This window comes from Felis catus, chromosome C2, assembly GCF_018350175.1.
Source record: "Felis catus isolate Fca126 chromosome C2, F.catus_Fca126_mat1.0, whole genome shotgun sequence".
Classification (NCBI taxonomy): Eukaryota; Metazoa; Chordata; class Mammalia; order Carnivora; family Felidae; genus Felis; species Felis catus.
In genome coordinates this window covers 75,303,009-75,329,791 of record NC_058376.1, presented here as the reverse complement: position 1 = coordinate 75,329,791, position 26,783 = coordinate 75,303,009, and the positions used below count along the sequence as shown (strand labels likewise).

Here is a 26,783-nt window from a genome sequence, read left to right as displayed (position 1 = left end):
AACACTAGTTAGAAGAAACAAAAATCTAAGCAAAACTTATACCACCTCCTATTGCTGACTTAACTTACAAACAGTAATCATGTCTTCTTGTGTTCAGGAAAAAATATTTTAAAAAGACAAATTGAACAACAGCTCCCAGTGTTAGCTTTGTTCATAGCGACGCTGTACCTAGTTATCTGTCTCTTTATCTTTTGCAGAGGGCATTTATGAAAAGACACTTAAGTGGATAAAAAAACAGCTATTTCCTAGAGACAGAGCCTCACAGAACAGCATAATTACGAATGTCCTTAAAGAGATTACTCAGCTGGTAAGTACTCAGCCAGGTCTGTTGTGAACACTGTCCCGGACCCTAAGAACCAGTTGGGCAAGGCCTAACAATCAGACCTGGAGAATGTATACCCATGGGGCATGTACTTACCCATCCCAATCTCAGCAAGCCTCTCTCACTATATATCCCTGGCCCAAGGGGAGAGCAGAAAAGCCCAGAGAAGAATGAAAATGGCTACCCTTGCCCTTGTCTGACTCACCTTTGCCCTTGTCAGACTCACCCCAGAACCCCTAGATGTCTAAAGGTAGGAATGCACACGACCTCTTTGTAGACCATATGCTATAACAAAAGACACTTGAGATCTGGGTTGAGTCCTGTTCTACAACTTACGCTAGGACCTCCAACTAAGTGATAACACCTTCCAGAGTCTCAGGACCCCAATCTGTAAATGAGGGCTAATACTTCCTACACAACCATTCTCAAAGGACTGTTCAGAGAATAATACTATACCACATCAAATATGAATATGTACTGTAATCTATAAAGCACTGCACTATGGTTAAATTATTATGGATGGCAAATAATGGCCGTTTATAATAAAGAATTGCTAGAGAGGCGCCTGGGTGGCTCAGTCAGTTAAGCATCCGACATCAGCTCAGGTCATGATCTCACAATTTGTGAGTTCGAGCTCCATGTTCGGGCTCTGTGCTGACAGCTAGAGCCTGGAGCCTGCTTTGGATTCTGTGTTCCGCTCTCTCTCTCTCCCCCTCCCCTGCTCATGCTCTGTCTCTGTCTCAAAAATAAATAAACATTAAAAAATAAAGAATTGCTAGAATTTGGCATCCAGACATCTGGAGGTTGACTGATAAGCATAGGAAACACCTTCCTAGGAAAGAGGACTTACACCCCTCTCTGCATTTTGTAAAGCCCCAAAGGCAGGCATACAGGTGTTCCATGACTACCCCAGATGGCTATGGAAGAACAGTCAGGGTCTACAGGGAAAGGGACATTCCCACAACTCACTGTTTGCTGCTTCTGTTCAATAAGCTACAGCCATCAGTTGGGACATTTCTTAAATTGCCCTGCAATCAGTCTTAAGGCTACTATTCTTGGAATCTAGAAAAATAGCTTTTCTAGATTTTCTCCTACTAAATAAAAAGATTAGATCAAGATTTCCTTGACTCCAGAAAAGATGATTTAGCATGGCTTTACAGGAGGGAAGATTCAGAGACAACGTCAGAAAGTGTTCACTCCTTGAAGCTTCACACAGAAATCAAATCACTTAACACTCTGCGAGCACCTACTGTGTACCTGACGCCACTGAATGCTGCAAAGATAAATAAGCCTTGGATTCTTTAACCTAGCATGGGGAAGAACATGCTGAGGGCTGTAAAAGGGGACCAGGTGTTAGGAGAACACAAAGGCAAGGTAAATTGTCTTCTCCTTGGAGACTTTTAGGAAAGCTTCATGAGTCAAGTGGCATTGGAGCTGGAGCTGGAAGAAGAAGACAAAGCAGAGGTAAAGTGTCGTTGCTTAGAATCTGAGACTCTTGGGGCACCTGGGTGGCTTAGTCAGTTAAGCATCCAACTCTTGATTTTGGCTCAGGTCCCAATCTCAAGGTTCTTGAGATCAAGCCCCATGTCGGGCTCTGCAGTAAGAGCAGAGCCTGCTTGGGATTCTCTCTCTTGATCTCTCTCTCTCTCACTCTCCCCCTCTCCCTCTCTCTTCTTGCCCCTCCCCTGCTTACATGCATGCTCTCTCTCTATCTCAAAATAAGTAAATAAACTTTAAAAAAAAAGGAGCTAAAACTCTTAACTGTCTCTGTGACACAGATTATCTTGACAAGCTGGTGAAGCCTATGGGCACCTGCAAAAATAGTATATTTAGATGAAAATGATAAAATTACATAGGGCTTTAAAGAAAATCTCTCTTTCTCTCTCCCTGTGTGTGTGTATGTATATTTATGTATATATATTATATATACATATATATACATATATATACATATTTTTTTTGAGAGAGAGAGAGAGAGAGAGCAAGAGTGGGGGAGGGGGGAGAGGGAAAGAGAGGGAGGAAGAGAAAGAGAAAGCACGTACAAAGGAGGGGCAGAGGAAGAAAGAGAATCCCAAGCAGGCCCCATGCTCAGTGTAGAGCTCAACACTGGAGCTCAATCTTATGACCCTGAGGTCATAAATATCATGACCCAAGCCAAAATCAAGAGCTGGATGCTCAACCGACTGAGCCACCCTGGTGCCCCTATAGAAAATCAATATTAAAGCACAAATATACATTTAAAAAGTAAATCTGTGATAGAGTACATGTGACTTTATTAATGCATTAAATAAAACCTAGCAGCAAGTCTAAGAGACACAATAATTTCAAAGCAGCGATAAACAATTTTTTGAGATATCTGCAAGGATTCTAACATGAAATGAAAATATCTGATTTCCATTAGCAAGAAAGGAAAAAATAGAGGTACTGCTAATACCACTATGATCTATTACCTGCTTTTATAATGGAAGAAAATGCTATATTTCAGTTAGACATTAATAAAAATAAAGATGTAATTTTTTCCATTCAAGTTCACAGACTCTATGTTATTACTTCCATGGACCTAGATTAAGAAATCCTCATAGAGAAAACAGTCTAGGCAAAGGAAGGAAGTGAGAAATATGGGTAGTATTCTGTGACCACACAGAACATGCAAACACAAAGAGAGAAGATGGCGGTGAAAGGCAGGTAAAATCCTCACAAGTCGACAATGTCAAGGTTCAACGTCCCCAATTATTAAATCACAGAATGTGATTTAAGTTCTCAAACAGTATCTCCTGAAATAAAAGATGAATGAAGAAACTAGGAGAACATTTGTCCACAACAGGTTTTAGTTTAGAACTCCTTTTTCTAAAGTGTGGTCAGGGCACCTGGGTGGCTCAGCTGGTGAAGGGCAGACTCTTGACTTTGGCTCAGGTCATGATCTCATGTTCGTGAGTTCAAGCCCTGCATCGGACTCTGTGCTGATGGCACAGAGCATGCGTAGGATATTCTCTCTCTCTCTCTCTCTCTCTCTCTCTGCCCCTCTTCCATTTGCTATCTCTCTCAAAATAAAAAGAAATAATTTTTTTAAAAGTGTGGTAGATGACAAAATATGGATAAATTTACCCAGAGAAATCATGTATCCGTAAGATATAAGACTGTGTGCATGTAAGCATGAGTGGGTATAAGTGTGTGTATAAACACACATGTCTAGGGAAAAAGTGCATGTCAAAATATTAATAGTGATTCAAATTGAGGAATGATTTTAGTTTATTCTTTGTATATTATATAATTGGAAAAGGGGCAAAAAGAGGTTCCAGAGAGGTTAGAAGACTTACTCAGGGAAACACACATACTACACAGTACAAAACAGAGCCGGTACCAGAATTTAGAAACGTCCTTTGTTTGTCCTGCACAAAAGTTTTCAGATCCAGAAGTGAAGGCACCTGAACACAGGAGATAGCTATAATTATTAGCCCCAGCTTACATACTCAGAAATTGAGGCTCAGAATCTAAGTGACTTGCCCAAAGTCACACAGCAAATAACTGAATGAGTCAGGGCCAGCATCCAGGTCTCCTCCCACTCCTGACCATAGAGTGAGTAGTGTCGTTGTCAAAAGCAAGGGTTTTGCAGCAGCCTGACTCCAGTGAAGTCCCAGCTATGCCACTTCTTTGTTGGTAAACTTGGGAAGTTCCCGAATTTTCCCCTGTAGTTCTTGACGTCAGAGGGTTATGGTGGCGATTCAGTGATACAATGATGGAAAGCCTTGGGGCGCCTGGGTGGCGCAGTCGGTTAAGCATCCGACTTCAGCCAGGTCACGATCTCGCGGTCCGTGAGTTCGAGCCCCACATCAGGCTCTGGGCTGATGGCTCGGAGCCTGGAGCCTGTTTCCGATTCTGTGTCTCCCTCTCTCTCTGCCCCTCCCCCGTTCACGCTCTGTCTCTCTCTGTCCCAAAAATAAATAAAAACGTTGAAAAAAAAATTAAAAAAAAAAAAAAAAACTAGAAAGCCCTATCACAACCTCTCGTGCAGAGTGAACACCCTAATCATCTCAATCGCCATGCCTCCCTGCCTCTGTCCCAAGTGGAAGGACTCCGTTTACAAGAACTAGCAGGAGATATCCACCATTAGGCTCAGCAGCCTGGGTCTAGCCTCCAGTCAACTGGGATCATGTTCATTGTGCATAGGGGCAGCTCTGGTGGATGGAAAATGAGTGGCATCAGGCCTCACACAGGACAGGATGTCAGAGTGCTGATCAGACAGTTTGGAGATCTCTAGGGATTCTGATTCAATAGGTCTGAAAGGGGGCCAGAGATTCCAAATTGTTAAAAAAAAAAAAAAAAGAAAAGCTGCAGGAGAGTCTAAAGAGCTAATATTCAATAACAAGTTCTCAATTTAACAAGAAAGAATCCAATATTTCTGTGTAAACATAAGGGGTCCAGTCTAATCACAAGCGATGCATTAATCCAATAGGTAGCAGACAGAACAAGGCATCAAGGGAGACTCAGAAATCATCAACAGTTCTAGGGCTCCTCTGTCAAGGATGAAGGTCAGCAGTGCCCAGAACCACAGAGGGAGAACTGAAACCAACCCCAACGAGCAGCAAAGATAAATGGTCGGAGGGCTCTCCCTGACCTAGATGCCTAATACTTTCAGCACCAGAGCAGACTTCAAATACAATCTTGACTGTTACACCGATACAGCACATTAGTGACCAGAACTCTAAGGGACTTACCAAGACTTAGGGGCCCACAAAGCAACAGCAGAATAAACTCCCTCAATAAATACTGCTGGATATATTCATTAGGAGAAAAATGACATTCAAACACTGGAAAGACGGGGCTTCAAAAGGGTCTACTCTGAAGACACAGAAAGTACTTAAAAATATGATAGATCTGGCAGCAACTCAGAAGCACTACACTGTAGGATTCTCAGGTGGCTACAATGTATTTATGGACCTAAAAGGAGACAAGAGCCAGCAAACTACTTAACCACTTTCCTCCAGGTAGTGGGCAAAGGAGAAGAGGGAGGGGTCTCCAAGGGCCCATAGGAATTTCTCAAAGTCTCTACTCACTATGCTATCCCTCAGGACGCTGCATCCTGTTTGGCAAGCAGTATAACAATCGGCAAGTATATGTTAAATGCACAGGCATGATAATATTTATCCTCACAAAGTTTTTGGAAGAAAATAACACAAATTAATGGATTTATGCAAAGTAGTTAGCACCATGGCCAGAGCATGGTATGAACTTAAAAAATGGCAGTGCATGTTAGAATTAATCATGCCTTCTATAGCCAGAACCTGTATTCTCCTCGGCTGCCTCTGACTGTGCTCCCTAGTTCTAATACCAACCTGCAGAAATAATTCCAGGTTAAGTTCACTAGATTTTTGAATAATGCCCATGTCTTTAAATAAACAATAAAATAATGTATACATTCCTTTTCAGTTTACAAAGTGACTTCACATTCACACGCAATTCAGAAATGATTCATTACCGTTACCCATGTTTAGTAGACAAAAAATCTAAGACCACCCCACTAGCAAAGAGGCAGGCTAGAACTACGACCAGAACTACAGATTTTAACATTTTATTATAATGGCCATTATTTTCTCAACCAGAAATTCAAACAAGTGACTTTATTATGGAATAAAATACTTGAACTCAGACTGTTCCAGAAATCAGCTCAGACGCTGCTTGGATCACCCTAACACTATAGCTGAAATCAGAAACAAAATCCTAAAAGAAGAGGTAGCAATTTTTGTAAACAAAGCCTGTACTCTGCACTTAATGCATTTATTCTTAATAGTTTCTCCAGTAGAGAAGAGGAATATGCCTTATTAGAGGCAGGCTGTTGTGAGTTTGAGCATTATCAGTACCATTTATTAGCCATGAGACCCTAGATGCGTCTTAACCCTAGTAAATTTCAATACCCTCATCTGTGTAATGGGAAAGCAATACCTACTCCTACCACTGTGCGAAGTTCCTGGCCCTGAGAAGGCAATCAGTAAATGAGAGCTATTCTAATAACTGTGCCATGGTATCTACCATTTGGACTGTAGGGTAAGTGACCGCTCGGCTCCTTCCTGGCTTCTATAGGTCCTGCATACCTCCTGTTCTGCATCTGTTCAATGGGGACACAACCAGTCTCCATCCAACCTCACCAGGGAATGAAGATAACAAAAGAGCTGGCAGAGACATTATGCAAATACCAAATATTATTAAAACATTAATGAACTCTGGCAATTTCCCTGAATTTTGATAAATGGTGTTTATTATGCACTGCCAGCCTCTCACACAATCTGGGCTCTCAAATATTAACTAGATAATAACAGCAATCATTCTCCTAAAAGACCAAGGTGTAGAGAAATTAAGAGTGAGTCTAGATGGTTCCAGCCAACATCTGCCTCAAAGGAATCAGAATCTCTGTACAAACACAGAATGTCAGGAAGATCACAGAGACCACAATGACCACCAACAGGCTCAGATCAACCCCAAGGCCTATTAAGAACCCTGCTTTGATAGGACAATGGACTTTCTTGGTGCTGACAGGTCACTGATTGTGACAACTACCTACCACCACTATACTCTTATACTCTTCTGCATAAAGTTGCCTCCAAACTAGACAGAACAAAAAGGGCCTGAGAAGGGGGCTAGGGTCCAGACTAACAATCTTATAGACAGAGAGAGGCTGTTCCCCCAGCTGCCTAAAACCAGGAGTAATGTTATCCACAGCTCCACTAAAGGGGCTTGCACCAAATTCCTCTACTGTTTCATTCTGTGTGAGGGGATAATGTTTTTAAACTGTTGGCAATCCTCAGGTACAGCCAGCTCAGATAGAAGCAGAACAAAGCCAAGAGGAGTCACCCCCCCCCCCCTCCAAAAAAAAAAACCTACCAGAAATAAGGGCCTGGTGCCACCCCAGTGACACCTTAACAAGCTGAGGGTCATTAAGACACCTCATTTGCATATTCATGAAAGACTCAAGGCTGTGTGGCAAGTGAAACAAAGTGCACAAAAAGAGATTTTGTTTTTTAAGCCAAGCGAAAATCCGCTTTAGAAAAAGTAAATCCACACGGGGACCCTGGCTGTCGCCAAACCTTCACTTGTCTAGAGCAGCCAGCACCTCATTAAAGGAAAGCAAGGAACTCACAAATGAATGCAGCACCACACACAGGCAAGCTCATTTGGCCATCTGCCTTCTAGTGTCCAGAGGGGCAAAAGGCTTAAATGACACTCTCCTGAATTTTCTCTCCTGCAGGTGGAAATAGCAAATTCCCAGGGGGGCAAGAAAGCCTTCCCTTGCAAGGTCAACTGGATAAAAAGGAATAGAAGGGAATTTAGCTTACCTGTCAACACAATGCCTCTGGTGACATTAAACACATGTATATATGAAGCACCCCAGAATCATTTACCCTTCACATCTGGGTGAAGGCTTTGCTAAATCAGTGTCTCTGTCACGGGGTTAGCAGAGAAGCTCCTAATGAGCAGGGTATAGTTAAACTTACCCCTCCCCACACCCACCCATTTTTTTGTTCCATGACTATCCTGAGTGATGGTGACCCAGCACCTTTTCTCTAGAAAACAGTCTAGAGCAGGAGACATCGGAATTGATGCGGGGGCTGTAACAACACAATGGCAGACTTCCATTATTTATGTCAAAGAGAAAGGCCATGATTAAGCAGCTGAAATCACTGCCCTGAGCCTTCTCTGCATATCCCCACCCTCCTGACAATCACTGTACTTGTTTTCAGATCTGGAAGCTCACTCCCACCAGGTTAGGGAGTTGTTTAAAAAAGAAAAAAAGGAAAGAAATACATTTAATTCATCTAAACAGTTGAATGGTCGAGTATCTCAATAGGGAGCTTTTCAACCTCCTACACAATTTAGGATCCGCTTGGGCAGCATGGAGCAAAGGGTGAAATTCAGCCCCAAGTTTCCACAGACTTTCTCCAACTTCCCAGACGTTACTATTACCAGCCCCCCACACGTTCAATCTGTATTAGCCCCGACTTGGACTTGGGCTCTGGGAGCAAGAAAATGAGGGAAGAAGGTACCCCACGATAGCACCAGCAACGACAGCCAGCCAGCTGACATCCAAGTAAATGGTAGCAGCAAGGCAAAAAGCGCTGTTTTCCTCAAGCCCTTTTTCAACAAAATTTTCCACGACCTGGAAAACTGGCTGAGGACGTATTTGTAGAGGGCACAGAGACCCGTGTTAGGGCAGCGCCACACTCGAGTCCCAGTTCTGCGAAACGTTAACGGCCAGGCCACGTACTGCACGCCCCCAAGGTTGCACCGGTGGGGCTGCAAGCTACGTGGAAGGAAGCCCCCAACAGCGGACACTCACGCTATGTACCTCAGCAGTAATAATTCGAACGACAGGACACTTGAGGGGGGATTTGCTCTCCAGGTCGGCTTCATGATTCCCCTTTACACACCATCCGACAATCTGTTGAGGGACCTGTTAGGTGCCCGGCTTCAGGGTGGGAGTAGCGGCATTATTCTAACCCCCGAGGTCTCCAGGATTCGAAACTAAGGGCGCCTCTCTGGGCCAGCGCAGGGAAATTACACAAAGAGGAGGGGGCTGGCGCTTCTTGGGGTCCGAGCTCAGAGCCTTGTCATTTACGAGCTGGGAATGAGGAATTCCGACCTCTGCAAGAGCCCGGGAGAAGCACAGGAAATGCTTCCGAGCGCTTCAAAGGGAAGTCGATTTGCAAATCAAAGTTGCAGGAACTCCGGGCGCCCAGCCTACTCGAGCGGGTTACTAGGGAACACCCAACAAGTTTGGTCACCGGGGGCTTGGCATGACAGCGCCGCGCCGCAAGACTAGAGAAGCAACTTGTCGCTCGGGCGCGGAGCCAGAGCCCTGCGCGGTCTCCGCGCCCCAGGCTCTGGCCAGGACCCGAGAGTCGGCGTTCGGAAGGCGCAGGTCCGAACCTCCGGAGCCAAATCCCTTCATCGAAAGGCGCCTCGGGGTCTCACCTGGACCGCGCGGTTTCCAGGGGCTTCCCCCCAACAGGGCGAGGTTTCACCACCAACTCTTCACCTGCCTACGAGCCCCTGGCCGGTGAGAAATTAACAAAAGAGCCAGCGAACGGGGTTAGAAGGGGACCCGGCGCAAAGTATACTAAGGAAGGCAGCTCGGCTTGCGGCGAGAAAGAAGGGAAGAGCGGAACAGGGATGGGTTCTACCACAGGCACCCGGCTCCGGGAAGGAAAGCCAGAAGGAGAGAGAGTGCGAGAAAGGGGGAATGGGTTCTCTACCCCTCTTCTCATCACACACACACGCACACACACACACGCACACACCTCCCCCTTTTTCCTGCTTACCCAGCATGGAAAAGATGAAATCCTTGGCTGTGTGAATCTCCAGCGCTCTCTGGTCGTCGTATTCCCGCTGGTCGTGCTTCGTGAATTCTTGGATGAGTTTGTTCAATTCCTCCACCCGAGCTCCCGACCTGAAATCCAGCTCCGGGAACGTTGGCTTGTTGTTACAGCCCAGGGACGCTGCCTTGCTGGCGGTGGGAGCCGCCATCTTCATGCAAAACGCGCCGAGTAGCAGCTCCGCGGCGGCGGCAGCACCCACCCCCGCCCCCCACCCCGCCCCCCCCCCGGGCCTCCTCCCCTTGCCGGCTCCCTGGCTGCGGCCCCGGCCCGTGGGCGGGCTGGCGGGCGGGCGTCTGGGCGGGCGGTCCCGGCTCCGTGCGCTCCGGGCGTCCGGGCTTCGGCAGCAGCTGACTGCAGCGAGGGTGCGTGTGTGGCCCCGACACCCTTCCCTGCGGCCCCACGCCGGCCCCGATGCTGCAGGTCCCTGCCCTCCCCTGGCCCCGGCTGGCAGAGGCGACAGTGGTCGTACAGCCAACCCGAGCCTCCCCCCGGAGCGAGGAAAGTGAAGTGGAAACAATGTGAAATTCACCAGCTCTGAAATCAACAAGCTGCCGGCTCCGGTGTTACGGAGCCAGCACCAGCGTCCCCATTTAAAGGGACAGCGCACCCAGTGGAAAGAAAAATAAATAAATGACAGAGGTCTGCGCGCCTATGCCACTTGCCAATCTGTACTCAAGCAGACGTGCGAGTTGTGGACTATTATTTCTCTACCTCCACCCCCTTTGGGGGCAGGGCTTGCCAAGCTCATTCAAGGAGGGGGGAGTCTTCCTCTGTCTGATTTTAAGGGCGGTGTTCTGAAGGAGGACATCTCATTGGGAGCATTTCCATCTCAAAATCCCTAATGCCTTTAGGTGGTGAAGGAAACTGCCTTAAGGAATAAATAAGAAACCAATCTTCTGCCCTTTTCTGCACAGATTGAGAAACATGATAGAATTAAACGTATCCAAAAAGTGCCCCCACATGCCATATAGACACTCCCATTAGCCACTACAGTATCCCTATCTTTGCCCTAGGTAATTAATTTTCCAGGATAACACCTTATTCAACTTAACATATAATGAGTTAATGAGGCACAGTCTGCTCTAATATGAAGATAGAAAAACTAAATGGTTGGTGTGGGTGGGGGAAGGGGGGCAGAATGAATTACCCAAGGTTCCAATGAATGTTGAATGACGAGGTGAGCATTCTCTCAAGGAACGTACACCATTTGAGCACCCACCATTTGCCAGGCAGAGTGCCAGAATCTGGGTGGACAGTGATAAGACAAGGGACCTCTTACAATGGCATTGTAACTTACTTCACAAGGCAGGTTCCATGTAAGTCATAGTCCTTCAGGCAGAATAGAATCTCACAGAGGTTTTTAGTGTTTATGAGGTTTTTGACTCACTCTAAAGGCCTATTGGTTCTTGGAAACAGGTTGTCTTCCTAATTCTCTACAATCCATCTCCTCTGTTCCACAGTCCCTGATTCAGATAGGAAGGACCCTTTTCATTTTCTTACAAGTGTTCACTGCCAATGATACAAGCTCTTTGTTAGTCTGGGTTCTGTCATACCTTTCCCTGTAAGATAGAGGTGGTAATTCCTATCTCAGAAGTCGTTTTAATGATTACATGAGATAAAGTTGGGCAAGCCCGTAGTGCAATGCCTGACATAATAGGCAATTAATTAAATGTTAGCTGCTATTACTGTTATTATAAACTTAATTCTTTCTCTTCTCCAACCTGTTCTCCATATTGTTGCCACAGTGATATTTATAAAACACAGATCTGGCCACTGACATTTCCCTGGAATTTCCCTCCTCCTTACTCTCTTCCCAACTTTACACCAAAGCCAATTCCATACCTGCATTTTCCTGAAAGCTTTCCCTAACCCTTCCCCCCTCAACCTGGTGGCAAAGTCTCTCTCCTTAGAATCTCCCTCACACCCTTTTGGAAACTTATGTGGCACTGATCAATTTTGGCCTTGCTTTTTCATGGTTGGTGCAAGTTTGAAACAATGAGATTCTTTAGGAGAAGGGCTACTACATGTTAACCATCTTCGTATTTCCCATAGCATTTAGCCCTGTACAAAGGTCCTCAAAGTTTATTGAATCAAGAAATGAGTGAAGAACTTTGGCAAAACCAGTTACTTTATTTTTGCTTTTGGTTTCCTTTTCTTTGAAACAAGCTTTCTCACCCACTCAGTATTAAAGAAGTTACCTGACCAAATAGATGCTGGGTTTTGCGGGTCTGCTATATGGCCCTGACTTCTCATCTGAGAGGGTTATTACCATTACCTGGGCCGTGGTATACACTGTGCAAGTGATTGGAACTCCAACACAAATCGATCTGCTCCCATCTGTCAGTGCTTCTCTCATGATCAATGGTAAGCATCTGTAAGACAGCTGGCTGAGGCACAGTCATTCCATGGATCGGAAAGATCCTAGTTCACCCATGCAAGTAATAACCTCCAACCTACATGATAGCACTTTGAAACAATTCAGGCAAAAAAAAAGTCAAGACACTTTGTCTTTGTTGATTTCCAAAAGCATAAATAAGGCATTTGCTCTTCTCTTGTTTCTACCTTTTTTTGTGATACTTCTATTCACCGAGAGAAAACAAGTAGTTAGCAGAAATTGCTCTAATTGTGCCTTAGCCCTGGGCCTTGGATGTTTTGGGTGAGTGAGTCAATAAATGGTCTCTCTGTTCTTCTACATTGTCTGTTCTACTTTACATGAGCCAGATCCGTACTCTATGAATCATTGACCTTTAATGAGCCTATATATTTACAGAATGTCCTGAATAGAAAATGAAATATCTTTTATATGCTCTTATAGAACTCTGATAAGGTGGCATAAATATCTCTTGTCGAATTGGCAAAATAAGAAAGAGGATCAGGAACCATAATTTCCTGAATTGGTCTTTTGGGAGGCTTTTTAATCTTTGGACCCTAGTAAACTCATGAGCTCCTCAAGGGCAAATGCTGGGTCTCTCCAGCTTTGTAAACACTGCATTTGATACAGTTCCTGGCCCATGTTATCACCTTAATTAGTATGTTTGAATGAATGAGTGAATGAATGAATTAACAAATTAATATCATTCCTCAAAGTCCAAGAAGTCAACATTTAGGTGGTTTTTGCTACCATTAAACATCTCAGTGTAAACTATCTATGGTTTCCCAACAATCACTTAAGAATTGTTATAAATACAGATATTTCTGCTAGAATTTAATTCAGTACTTCTATTTTCATGCCTTTTCTCCCCCTGTGTAAAAGAAAGGAAGGAAATGGGGGTGGGGGGAGTGAAGAGAGAGAGAATAATTATCAAAAGATATTACAGAGTGTCACAGTCCTGTAATAAAAGTGCCCATTTCCAGAATTTTGACAAATGACTCGGGAAAGGTCAATGGAGTCTGCCATCTAAACAAGCACCAAAGAGAGTCATTCCTTTACTTGCTCCCCTAGCATCAAACAGAGCAAAGAAACTCACTGCCTTTCCAAGCTGCTGTCCCACTAGAGGTGAAACTTGCCCCTCTACTTCCCCACTCCCAAATTTTATTAGCTTGTGAAAGAAGCATTCTGAATATTGCTTCTCTGGGCTGTTTGTTTTTAAATTCAGCTCTAAAGTTCTGTGGCAAACTCTCAGCCATGAATAACTGGGCTGTTCAGAGCATGTATTAAAAATAGCAAGCTCCACATCCACATGATGGATTAACAAAATGTAATTTTAAACAAAGTTGCTCTGGTCTGATGGAGATTTAAATAGCAGCCCAGGCTACAAGATCTGGCCTTCTAGGGTGGTTAGATTGTCAATAAAAGCCTAACAAATAGAATTGGCCCAAGCTTCTTGGATTTGAAAATGGAGGCAGGAAAAAGAAAGACAAGCATCACAGACATGTGGGATGTTGATGGTAGAGAGACAAGGGATAAAATCCCATCTGCCATCTCCATTTCTTTTTGCAGGTAAGACAACTTGGCACAGAAGGGGAAAGCGGAGGTGTCTACGTAGACAGTGCTGTTTCTAGCTCTCAAACTAACTTCAAATTTAGTAAATATTTATTATGTCTCCAGGCCACCAGAGGGGGCATGGAAAAAAATCCCCTGAAATTTGACCAGAATTAATAAAACAAAAAGACTAGCCCTCGGGCAAAATGCACTTATTGCTCTTAAAAGTTAAATCTCAGTAAACCAGGAATTGCTGATGCTTGAAATGGCTTGGCCACTGCTTTTCCCCCACCATCAGGACTAGCTGAGCAGAATTCCCTTGGTATCTCACAAAGGCTTTCACAGGCACGCAACCCAGTTGGGGTAATTTTACCTCTGGTGAGACCAGGGCCATGGAAATGTTAGTGAGGTCCCCAGAACAGTCTGGATAAACATTTGACCCAGTCTGTCCTTCCTATCAAGGTGAGCCCCCAAGTGAAGTGCACCCCGTGTGACGCATGCACCTGGTTCAGACAGCCTGTTCCACCCTTGCCTTCAACCCTGTGACCAGTAGCCCTGAGGGCCTGGGGACTCTAGCTATAAAGAAACTGTAGCAGTGTAAATCTCTGCACCCAAATCTGTCCTTTTATTCTCTCTTGCAGCTCCTGCTGAACTCAGGGGAGCCAGATCTGTACGTGTGGAAAGAAAACGGAGCTAGGAACGGAGATAACAATATCTGATAACAGTTATTAACAATTGTCATTTCTTACAATGATAGAGCGCTTTACAGTTCAACATAGCACTTATCACAAAAAATCTGTTTATGGATCCTCACAACCTTCCACTAAAGCAGGTGAGTCAGGACTGTTATTATCATTCCAATTTTAGAGATAAGAAACTTGGGCTCAGAGAGAGGGTGATTTCGGTGAGGCCACCAGCTAGTAATTGTCTTTCTTCAGCTCTCTAGTTAGAAGTCATTTCCTGCAACTGGCTTTTCCCCAACATCTTCCACCTGCACGTGCCCAGGTCTAGGTCACGTGGGCTCTTTGCAGCCACTCATTGCCTTTGGTTCCGTCACTATTTTTTCACAAACGCCATTAAAGCGCCTGATAACTTGTCTCCCCCCACAAAAATGTGTGCTATATGCGTGCAGTGGCTATGTCTACCTTGATCACAGATGCATTCCCAGTGCCCATCACTGGGGTTGGCACCTAGTAGGTGTTCAACAAATGTTTGATGAATGAAAGAGGAACTGAATAGGCAGGTGGCTGGTTGCAGTCCCAAACTCATGTTCTTTCCATCAAACCTCACGGACTGTGTTGTCCCCAACCCACTGAGTATCCAGAAAAACACCAACAATCTCTCCTGTCTTAGAGAGCCTGACACTTTACCCAGCATTCCATATGCACAATCTGATCCCAAAGCCCAATTCAAGTTCCATCACGGCAAATAAAACCTTCGATTCCTCTTCTCTCTACCTTAAAATCTGAACACGGGCCATTTCTTCAATAAATTCTCTGACAAAATAACTTAACAAAATTTAATGAAACATTTCAGTTCTCCCTTCTTTGGGGGGAAACCCTGTCTGCTTGACCTCATACACCAGGCAATAAAAAGCAAAGTGATGAATTGCTCTGGAAATCCTCTTTCTATGAATGCCTTAACTCCATCAACTGTTCTGAGGAAACTGAGGGGGGGTCCCCCTTACCAATCTCTTGACACTGTTCCATCCCCTTCTAGCCCTTAAACTTGCCAAAGGTCCCAACTATGTGTCTTCCACACCAATGCTGTGTTGTATCCTGTGACCTTGGATACTGGGACATGGACTAAGGGGAAAGCATAATACCTTGTCAGTACAGACTAGAGATATTTGGTTTGTTTCTCTGTGAATAATTGCATGAAGGGCTATCACTGGGAAAAATAATTTGTGTTTTTTCTGGGTGGCTATAGAGGGGGGAACACAGAGAGACAGGTGGTAGTTACAGAAATACAGGCTTCAGCTCAGGATACAGAAGCATTTTCCAGCAAGGAGAGCCACTCTGCACAGAATATGCTGCCTTATGAATTAGGACACTCAGCATCACGGGAGGTGTTCAGAATCACATTACCCACTTGTCAGGGTTACAATAGAGAAGGTTCCCGAGCTGGTAAGGAGCTTTGACTCTGACCCCTGAGGTGCCTTTCAGCTCTGAGAAGCTATGACTCTATGAGTCTTTGTCAGTTAAAGTAATAACTGGCAACTCCTTTCCTACAAGGACCCACTGCACAACAGAACTATGTTCTGAACTTTTCACACAAGGTGTTTTATATCCATTTTCACATAAGGACCCAAGATTGAGGATTGTGTTTTGCTTTATCTAGGCTTAAAATATATTCATATTTCATTGTTTCTGGTTTCCCTACTGTCCTATTCTAGCAGGCTATTTTTTTCCACCCCATGATATAGACATGCCACAGACATCACACTCACATCCCACACCCATATCCCCATTCCAAAAGCTCTCAGGCATCCCACACCCAAATCCCCATTCCAAAAGCTCTCAGGGAAAAAGAAGAAAAATAAGGTATTTCCTTTAGCACATTTATTTACACACTTATTTTATAATGATAGAAGCTGGCTCTCTGAGCAGACCTATAAAATGGAGCAGGGAATGGCAAAGATGCCTGTTTTGTTTTCTAAAGCTTATAAAAAAATGATTCTCTAAATCCTGCACTATATAACAAGCTTATTTGGAAAAACTTGGCTTTTTTCCCCCATGCCCAGTGCAGTACATGAATAGGAGTTATTTCCCCTCATCCGAGACCTGGTGGGTTGAGTTGTGGTCCAAAGCTCATTTTAAATTCCAAGTTGCAAAACCTGGAGAGAGGGCATCTGAGGAAAACTCTGACACTCCTTCAGCTCTGACAACATTATCACACACAACTGTAAGTGTACTTCCTGGACCCCGCCTTCAGATTGTGGTTTCTCCATTAGTAGTTTTTGGGCGTGAACACACACACACACACACACACACACACACACACACAAAACAAAGAAACCCTCAGATAGATTCTCCAGTGCTTCTACATAGTCTAGTGGGAAAACAGGAGTAAAAAGAAAAAAGAAAAGGATAGAAATATAAAAAAGGAGGGAAGACAGAAAAGAAAACCCCACAACCCCCTCTATTTAATTTCTAATGATTCATGTCTATTTAAACTGCCCTGGGGATATGAGTATGTGTATTTTATTATAATTTGCCTCATAAAGTGTGTTTGGTTTTTTTGTGGGAGGAGCAGGGGCATATAGATCTGCATTATGAATAAATACATTTAGATAGAATCAGTGGAATGGAAACCAGGAGACTGATTCTAGCCTGGCTTTCGCCCATTAGTTCCTTCCATGATGGGCGGAAAAGCCTCTCCTCTTTGCTGAAGCTCCTTTTCCTCAAGTGTAAATGAATAGAATAAGGTATCATCCAGGCGTGACATTCTGAAACTGTAACTCTGTCATGAAAAGACAAATAAAGCAATCTTGTGCTGGGTGCAATTTCTTGGTACATTTTGTTTGTTTATTTTTCCCCAGTCTATTCTTGCACAGCTTGACATTCCATGGTAGGACATTCCAAGAATCTTTTGTTTTTAGGAAGTCAGCTCTGAAAGAATTAGCCTGAGATCAGGAGAAGAGAATCTATAAGTGCATTAAGACCCCCTCCTTGGCACATTGTGGCTAATAGCCACTTATTCTCTGCTGGTGGGGGGTGGAAGCAAGATCTGCTGCTGACATTCACTGAGCAGCTTGGCCCTGGGGCATAGACATATGACCTCTGTGTTCTTAGGGCCCAGCTAGGGCCCAGCAGGTATGTTCAGACTCCAGAAATCCTTTTCCCCACAGGATGAGAGGAAACAAAAGATACCCAAAGAAAGCACCGCAGGAAGTATTTATAAGAGGCTGCAAATGGTTATAAAATAAAACTGGCCCTAAAATTAGAAGCAAAGGTTTGAAGTTCAGAAGCCTAGGTGAGGATGAATGTATATATGGGCCTTTAGAGCTGGCTTGTAAAGCACTTGCAGGCAAGGAATCATGGTTCTGGTAAAAACCTTAAGGAGTCTATTTATTTCCTTACAACTCAGTTATGGAAGAAGTCTGGTCCTAGAAATCTAGGCTGAAGTTTTTTTTAAGTACTTTGGAAGAGAGCAACTTTATAAATCTCAGGTAGTAATTGCTGAAAGCATGATTAGTAAGGAAAGAAATTACAGCCATCCTGTAATAAATAATATTCGAATATGTGTGATGACAAAAAACAGATGCAAAACTAGGGATATTATAGCCATGCATCAAAATAAAAAAATGGCAAAGAAGGGTGAGGGGGAGTTAAGCGTTCTACCAGATTAAAAATTTTAATCATACAGATGAAGAAGATGACGTTCAGACAACGGAAGTGATCTGCCTACGGGAGCACCTAGAGTGGTCGGACTGGGATGGGTTTCTGCCGTGCATATCAGCACAAGAGCCAAAGCATGTGAGGGCAAGTTCGAACCTAGTAAATGGCTGCCAGCGGGTATTTTCCATAAAGCTGTCTTTTTGATTCCTTCACTTAGTCAGCAAATATTTACTGAACTTCTGTCATGTGCCAGGCACGGTTCTAGGCACTGGGATGCAACGGTGAACAAAGCAAAAAATCCATGTCCTCCCAGAGCTTGTAGTCAAATAAGTCACTTAATTTAAATGATAAGCAGGATATTTTGTGCCTGACATCTCTATCAGTCAGTGTTCTCTGGAGAAACAGAACCAATAGCCCATACATACACAAGGAGAGATATTTCAAGGAAAAGGCTCATGCAGCTGCAAGGGCTGACAAGCCCCCAAATCTGTAGAGCAGGCAAATCCAAACTCTAAAGGGCAAGTTTGTAGGGCTGGAAACTCAAGCAGGAGTTGATAGTCTTGAGGCAGGATTTCCTCTGGAAAACTCTTTTTTATGAACTTTCCAGTGATTCGATAAGGCCCACCCACATTATTGAAGGTGATCTCCTTTACTTAAAGTCAACTGCAGGTATCAACCACATCTATAAAACACTCTCTCGGTAATACTTAGATTAGTATTAAATAACTAGGTATTATATATAACTAAATTAAATAACTGTGTACTATAGCCTAACCAAGTTGACACATGAAACTAACACAAACTAACCATGATGCAATCTATCCAGCAAACATTTATTAAGTGTTTATCACATGTTAATTTCCGAGATAAATCATGTATAGTCCCTGCCCTCTAAAGGAATAGCATAAGTCATTTACTTAAATCAATATGTAAAAATATGAGTCTAGGGGCGCCTGGGTGGCTCAGTCAGTTAAGCAACTGACTTCAGCTCAGGTCATGATCTCACGGTTCGTGAATTCAAGCTCCACGTCAGGCTCTGTGCTGACAGCTCAGAGCCTGGAGTCTGCTTCGGATTCTGTGTGTGTGTCTCTCTCTCTCTGCCCCTCCCTGCTCTCTCTCACTCTCTCAAAAACTAAACGTTAAAAAAAATTTAAAAAAATATGAGTCTCTACCAATCCATAAGGGAGATAGAGAACAGCTGTCTTTGAGGGTTTGGAAGAAGAAACGGTACTTCTAGGTAAAGAAATCTGGAAAAGCTGAAAATGCAAAAGACAACTGACCTTGTCCTTAAAGAATGGGTAAAATTAGAACAAGGAACACAGGAGAGCGGATTCCTAGTAGAAAAAATGGCATAAGCAAATGTGTGGAGTCAGGAAAATGTGTGATGTATATAGAAACATTGAGTGGTTCAGTTAGGCTGGAAATATAGAGCATTCATCAAAACCTCTTTTATTTAGTCTGTGATTACTCAGTGCTCATTCCAGTACTCACCCAAGATATTAAAATATTTGCTGATGAAACAGAGAGATCAAGAGACTCCTCCAAAGTCACACAGAAAATCTTCACACACAAGTCAATGCCATTTTCTTTCAGAAGCTAGATACTGTTGACTCTTCAAAAATGAGTTTTACCATGCCTGGTAAAGGACCCTCTGCTTTATCTTTGTTGTTTCAGTTGAACTATCCTTTAAAAAGTCATTTTATTCCTTGATATATGGAAGAAATTTATTAGGCCCTAACTTTCAATGCATATAAAGTCTCGATGCCCCAAACAAGATGCTCGGGGCTTTCTGTATCATAAAATTGAGAACTTACTGCTTTTACCACTTAGCTGAGGATACTTCTTGCTTCCCCCCCCCCCTTTGGTACTATAATTAAATGGCTATGGTCAAGGGAATGGTGTGCAGACAGAAAATATGTATGGGAGCTACAGGGGTCACAAGAAAGTAACAGTCATTCAAGACTTCTTTTATTTCACAATTGTGTGCTTTGCCTATTCCGCTTATTACAATTTTTCTCCACCATCTTGTTTTCATGCCCCACGCCCCTCCCTTATTTTCAGGAAGAGCAGTTGGTCTAGCAAGTCACATGTGGGCTGTGCCTATTTCACTACCAGCCTTTCCTATCCCCAGTTTAAACTCAATCATCATTTTGCCTACATAGGAATTCATGTTTTCTACTACTAAATTAAGCATACATGGGTTTATTCTCAAAATTGATGGTTTTATGGCTCTCAAAACAATGTGCTTGGCTTTGAGGCCAATGTAACGTTTTAAAAAATTAAGATAATTATAGGAATTAGAGGATTTCAGACACTTCCCAAACAAGTCTTTATTCAGTTTCATACCACTGTGAATTGAGCAGAAGCAAATTGTCCCTCTTCTTCTCTCTCTGTTCCTCCTACTTCCACTGTGTGAAAGGGAAGCTGAAGACCCAAACTAGGAAGTGACATCATCAAGTGCCTGGTTTCATATCTCCATAAAGTGCATTAGTTTAATTAAAACTATCAAAGAGACTAGTAAAAGGTAGACTGGAGAGAAATAAGGTTATTGATCAGAGGTATTAAATAAACGAATATCACCAAGAAGTGGATGTTCAAAGACATTTGGAATGCTCAAGGGGAATCAAAGTCCAATTTCCTCAGTAATAGCTGAGTATTTGTCTTGTGGCGATGTTCTTCCATTATTTCCAAGAGTGGGGAGATCTAGAAAGTGTCTAAGGGCTTGGAGTCATAACTTTACTTTAAAACTACCTGATACTTTAGATTTGCTGTATATTATCTCATTTCAAGGCTAATCTCCACAACAATCCTGTGGAAGGCTGACCTTGACTCACAGACTGTTGGAACACATTTTGGAGGCAGGGCAGAGTTTGACCCTCCGCAACATGTGTATAAGACCTGGCAGGCATGTGTCTAGAAAGGTGCCGGTGTGTACTTCAGAGGTGCAGATGTGGAGAGACAGACACGAAACATCTTAGTGAAGAGAAATGGTAATCATACTGACTAATGGTCTTTGTTAAATTGAATTTCTCCAAAAGTGGGTACTCATCTATTGTAACAGGTTTATTGCATTTCACTCCACCTCAAGATAAGGTCACATCCCTTAGGATACAAAGCAGAATCTCTCCTAAAAGAATAGGCATCCTCAGAGACCATCATCAGGGCAGAGCCAGAGCCTCAAAAAAGTACTTAGCTAAGGCAGGTCTGAGGCAGGTAGAAAAGAAGCCTCACTCAATTGGGATTGGAACTTGAAGAATATCAAAACTCAAAATTCACTACAGATGGGTCAGGCTTCAGGTGGTAGACTGTGTGTGAGGCAGCTGGGCATGTGTCAGGGGGGTGAGACGTCTGTTCCTCCCAGGAGGCAACCATATCACGGAGTGGGGTGGGAAGAACTACAGGTGTGGATGGTCATTGAAGGAAAAAGTGCTGTCATGTGGGGATGTGCAACTAGTGCGTCAGCAAAAAAATATCTAAATGTCTTCGGGAATAGGAAATCTCAGGTGGCCTAGGATCAGCAGAGGTGCAGCCCCTCCACTCAGGGATCCTCATCCTGCCATTGCTCTCCTTGGGAGATCTTGGTCAGAGTTTACTCCCCTATTCACCCAAGGATAATATTTCAATAGTGGTATTATGGAGCTGGGACTAAATTCCAGCAATGTCTTCTCGGCGTTCTCCAAAGAAGGTGCACTTCCCATGGTCGAAGTCCTTCACAGTACATTAAATAGACAAGATAACTAGTATATTTAATCTAAATAGAGTTCAAAGTCCAACTTTCAGACCTGCAGTAACCATATTTTGCACCTGGCTGGCTCCCCATTTCCTTGACAACTTTGCCCTTAATAGCTAGTTTCTGAGCACTTATCAAGCCTCAGTCACTGGCTCATTCATTCCATCCTCAACATCTCTTTAGGAGGTTGTGGGAGTATTCCTATTTTCAGGAGTATTCTTAGGAAACTGAGGTTTGAATTGATCATGTAACTTGTCCAAGTTCACATGGTAGTAAGTGGCACACCTGGACTTTCTCCTGTGTCTGCTTCAGTCCAAGTCTATGGTCTTGACTCACACCCTATGCCACCTGCCTGGTCTCCTTCCAGAGCACGTGATGAGATGGTAGGTAGGGCACTGGGCAGGTGCTGACACCTTGGGTCTGTTGTTTGCCGGTTGTATGACCTTTAGCTTCCCTGGACTCTCTGAGCCTCAGTTTCCTCCTCTGAAAAATGGATATTATTCTTCTTTCTTAGCTACAAAATTTTCATGGAAGGCATGTGAAACAATGGAATGTGAATAAAAACTATAAAAATACTTAAAGATATGAGGAATTACACCTTGATTTTATACCTTAGGTTTATATTTTCCTAATATTTATCAGGAATAAATGATGTCTGGGTTTGAGGGAAAGAACACAAGGGAAGGAGGGAATCATTTATTCATTCAACAAATATTACACACCATGGCGTGCAGGAGTACTGAAGAACAATATTTAACAGCTTCAGGATAGCTGGTCTGGGAAGAACTTGATTTTTTCTTTCACATTTAAAAGTGACTACCGCTTAGATCAACTACTGAGAAACCCTGTCTGAATTGCTGCCTGAGCTATAACTGTATTGAAAATGAAATAAAGAAAAAGGTGACCTTAATGCTGGCCTCCAAGAAGGCTTTGGTCAATTCAGCACCTTTTTCAAGCTGTAAATTCACTTCCTAAATTGTCTACTTAGATAGTTTTTCCCTTCTCAGAAAGAAAAAAAAATGTAGACTCTTCAAAATTAAAAGTCTGCTTCCCTAAGAAATATCACTGTGGGAATGTAATTCAACAAGTATTTGCTGAGTGTTTTATGAGTTCTGTACCAGGCTAAGGACTGAACAGTTGCAAGGGCTAGGAAGTATGGATAGTGATGTTGACTACCATTGTCTGTGAGACAAGGTCCCAACCCTCAAAGCAGTAATAATTTGCACGGGAACTGTGCTAACATACGTAAAATTTTAGAAGTTGAGACACGTTCAGACAAAAATGGACTAAAACCAGATGTCAATATAAGAAATAAGTGCTTGGGCATTCTAAGGTTTATGTTCTTAGATTAGGAGGGCAAACCCTTTTTGTGAAAGGTTCTGAAAGTGAAGCAGAGAAGCTTTAATTTGGCTTTGTGGGCAATTAATGAGCCATTAACGGTTTTAGAACAGGACAGTAAACATGATGAAAAGATATGAAAAATTCAAACCGTTATAGTTAGGACCCTTTTAATTCTGAAGGTTTTATTGTCAGAAATAAATCAAATGAAGCAAAGAAAAAAAGGTGTAAGTGGAGAAATTTATTGGCTCATATAACTAGGAAGTTCAAGTAGTGAACTTTGGTCATCATTGTCCAGGCCCTCAAATAATGTCATCAGCTTTCTGATTGGCTTCATTCTTAGGCTCTCCATGTAGTTGTAAATGGCTGTCAAGAGCCTCAGGCTTACAGGTTTTAGAGATGACAGCCCCAGAGAAAGAGTCTCTGGATAAAAGACACCATGGTGAGCTCTGATTGGCCCAGCTTAGGTGGAGGGCTCATCACTGAAAACTCACTATGCTCAGAGGGATCCAAATGTTTGATTGGACGGGAGTCATATGTAACCCCTGAGGTAGGGAGATGACCCTGGTCAGTTTTTTACCTCCCCCACCTTTAGCTGCAGTTAGGAAGATATTTACAGAATGAGGTTGGAGTCATTTTTCAAAGGAAGAGATACTGGACACACACACACACACACACACACACACACACACACATGTGCACACGCATTACCCCAGCTTGGCTTTATAACACATTTACAATATAAAATAGAACAGCTCTCTTTTCTTTAAACTGTAGTTTGTTCCTTTAAACATTGCTTTTATTCAGTCATTTTATAGGCACTCAGTGCTGTGAGTCATGGCTCCTATTTTAGAGTACATACCACAGAAGTTTTTCTACTTCTCTATATGCAAATAGATTAGGTTCTGAAAAGTTCGTTGTAAATCCTTTTGTTCCTAACTGGAGTCAGGAGGTGCGGCATAACTTCTTTTCATAGGCTGGCCCCTGCAAAAGACTCCTTCCTAGTGTAGGGTTGCTGTTAGGATGCGATGCCCAGCCCAGGACTGTCTTTCTTGCTCCTGCCCCAATGCAGTTCCAGTGGGAACCATCTGGCTGATTCTTGCCAATGGAAAATGTAAGGAAGTGATTGTGTGTCACTTCTGGGTGGGATGGTAAGAGGTGGATGTGCCTTCCCCACAGCCCCTTTTTCTATCTTTTAGGAGAATAGACTCCTGGAAACTGAATGAAGGCCGGGCCATGAGATAGAGAGCTCCTGGCTCCTGCACACAAACTGTCACCCTGCAAGAATCACCCACACTGAATTCTTTTTTCTTGGTTAATTTTTTAAATTTTTTTTTAATTTTTGAGAGAAAGAGCCTGAGCAGGGGAGGGGCAGAGAGAAAGGAGGACAGAGGATCTGAAGCAAGCTCTGTGCCCATAGCAGAGAACCCAAAGCAGGGCTCGAACCCAACCGTGGGATCATGACCTGAGCTGAAGCTGGGCGCTTAACCTACTGAGCCACCCAGTTGCCTGAATCCATGTTGAATTCTTAAGTGAGTGAGAAATATGCCTTTATTGTGTTAAGCTAAGGAGAATTAGAGCCTTCCCTTAACAAATACAGCATGGCTCAATCTTATTGTCCATCTCCTCATTTCCATCACGTAGAATTATGAGTATGACCTTCCAAGTTTTAAAACCAATTATTCATTTCTTGAAGATCTACTTTTTCTCTGTCTTTTCCAAAAACAACCAACTTATTTCACATGCCAGAAATCTGTCGAGTCAGGTCATGTCCCTCCTTGATAATTCCTCTAAGTATTATGGGGGAAACTGTTAATAGTTACAGTGCCCGCACTCACTCTAGCATCACTGAGATTCTTAAACCCACAAATTCTTCATAGTTTGTGACAGGTCTCATCAGCAAGGTTACCATGTTTCTTTCACCTTTAAATACTTTTAACAAACTCATGACCTTCTCTTGAGTGAACATACTTTTGCCAATGCTAGTGTCACATTCAAATGGTATTCTGGTTCACCAATCACTTTTCTTTTGCTCTTAAAAATTATTGCTGATTGCAGAGGTGTAGACAGATCCTTGCACCTGCTTCATAAATAGCTCTTTGTCTTCAGAAACTTCCCTTCAATCTAGTGAATCATTCCACTTAAAAATTTTAAATATACCCCACCTTGCTTACATAATTACCATGTGCCTTTTCTTATTAGCACTTCTAATACCTTCCTTGCTTTTGCATTTATTGGATGTTATGGATCAATAATCTTTGCAAAATGATTCAAACCCAAGACACATGAGACAAATATGCAGTAGAATGTGAAAAATATACATATTTATTGGCTCCATGACCAAAGACTGATGTCCCTTGTTGAGGTGAGCCCAACTGATGTATTTTTAAGTTGTTCTTGGCTTTATGAACATGTATACATGCCCTTAAGTTGCAGTGTCTTAGAATGCCAGACCTACAGTCGTTATCTCATCCAGTTAAATACCTACATTTTACACATGAAAAAGAGAAACAGAGATTGATTGATTGAGAGAGAAGAGTAATTCTTGATCACATGACTAAAACTTTAATGCAAATGTGAATGAAACAGAATTTAGGAATATGTGAGTGTTTTCTAGATATCTTCCAGTCTGCTCCATCAATTTTTAATAAGGACATCTTGTTTTCCCCAACACAACTTCTCACCCCAGTCTTCTATGAAAATATTACCTTTGCCTCGCCTCCAAAAGGAAGCACAGACAAAGATCCACTTGGAGACCCATAGTACCTGATCTGGATTCTTGAATGTTTCATCAGTTCTTAGGCTCGGGGAGGGGAAAGCAGAGAAGCTTAATAGATTTATATGATCAAGATCTGTGAAAGAACTCTGAAAGAGGTTTGGAGAGAATTCAAAAAATGAAACCTATCATTTCCCCCTTTGTTCTCAGAATCCAGTGCTAATTAGTTTGAAAGATAGCCATTTCTGAGTGAGAACCAATTATCCCCAGAATCACAGAATATTCCAAATATCATTAAATAAACTGTGCAAAAAACTGCTTTTCAAACTTTTATTTAAAATATCCCTGGGGCGCCTGGGTGGCGCAGTCGGTTAAGCGTCCGACTTCAGCCAGGTCACGATCTCGCGGTCCGTGAGTTCCAGCCCCGCGTCAGGCTCTGGGCTGATGGCTCGGAGCCTGGAGCCTGTTTCCGATTCTGTGTCTCCCTCTCTCTCTGCCCCTCCCCCGTTCATGCTCTGTCTCTCTCTGTCCCAAAAATAAATAAACGTTGAAAAAAAAAATAAAATAAATAAAATAAAATATCCCTTATGTCGGGCGGCTGAGTGACTCATTCAGTTGAGCGTCCGATTTCGACTCAGGTCATGTTCTCATGGTTTTTGGGTTCGAGCCCCGCGTGGGCTCCGCACTGACAGAGCCTGGAGCCTGCTTCACAGTCTGTATCTCTCTCTGTGTGCCTCCCCTGCTTGTGCTTTCTCTCTCTCGCTCTCAAAAATAAATAAATAAATGTTAAAATATCCCTTATGTCAATGGAAAGAGAAGTTTTACTCCTGGGCCTAGAGATGAAGCCCCAAGAAAAACATTTCTGTTACCTTTAAAATGTATCAGGTTAAACCATGTGCAACTGCCATTTTTATAGGCCAAAAATGGTTGAATATTGGTAACTGCATATAGTTCAACCAAACATAAGAATTTCTTTTTGTTCCCAATATACATGTGCTTGTTTTAATATAAAGATAGGCTTTTAAATTCCTTATCTTTGAGATTTTA

At 42.9% G+C, this 26,783-nt stretch overlaps 1 protein-coding gene across 4 annotated transcripts in view; it reads right to left on the bottom strand.

Annotated features, from left to right (window-relative positions):
* The window catches only part of MB21D2 (Mab-21 domain containing 2), a 114,836-nt gene extending 104,945 nt beyond the window's left edge, over positions 1-9,891 (bottom strand). For 2 of the 4 annotated variants that reach the window (XM_045037132.1, XM_045037133.1), the window contains exon 1: positions 8,661-9,608. Coding sequence is in view for 1 of the 4 variants with exons in the window: in XM_003991787.6 (XP_003991836.3) it covers positions 9,634-9,844 (211 nt within the window). In the remaining 3 variants the exon portion in view is untranslated. Of the gene's footprint in view, positions 1-8,660; positions 9,609-9,633 lie in introns of those variants that run through there. The other 2 variants (XM_003991787.6, XM_045037134.1) reach the window with 2 other exon arrangements.
* Between the last annotated feature and the right edge of the window lie 16,892 nt (positions 9,892-26,783).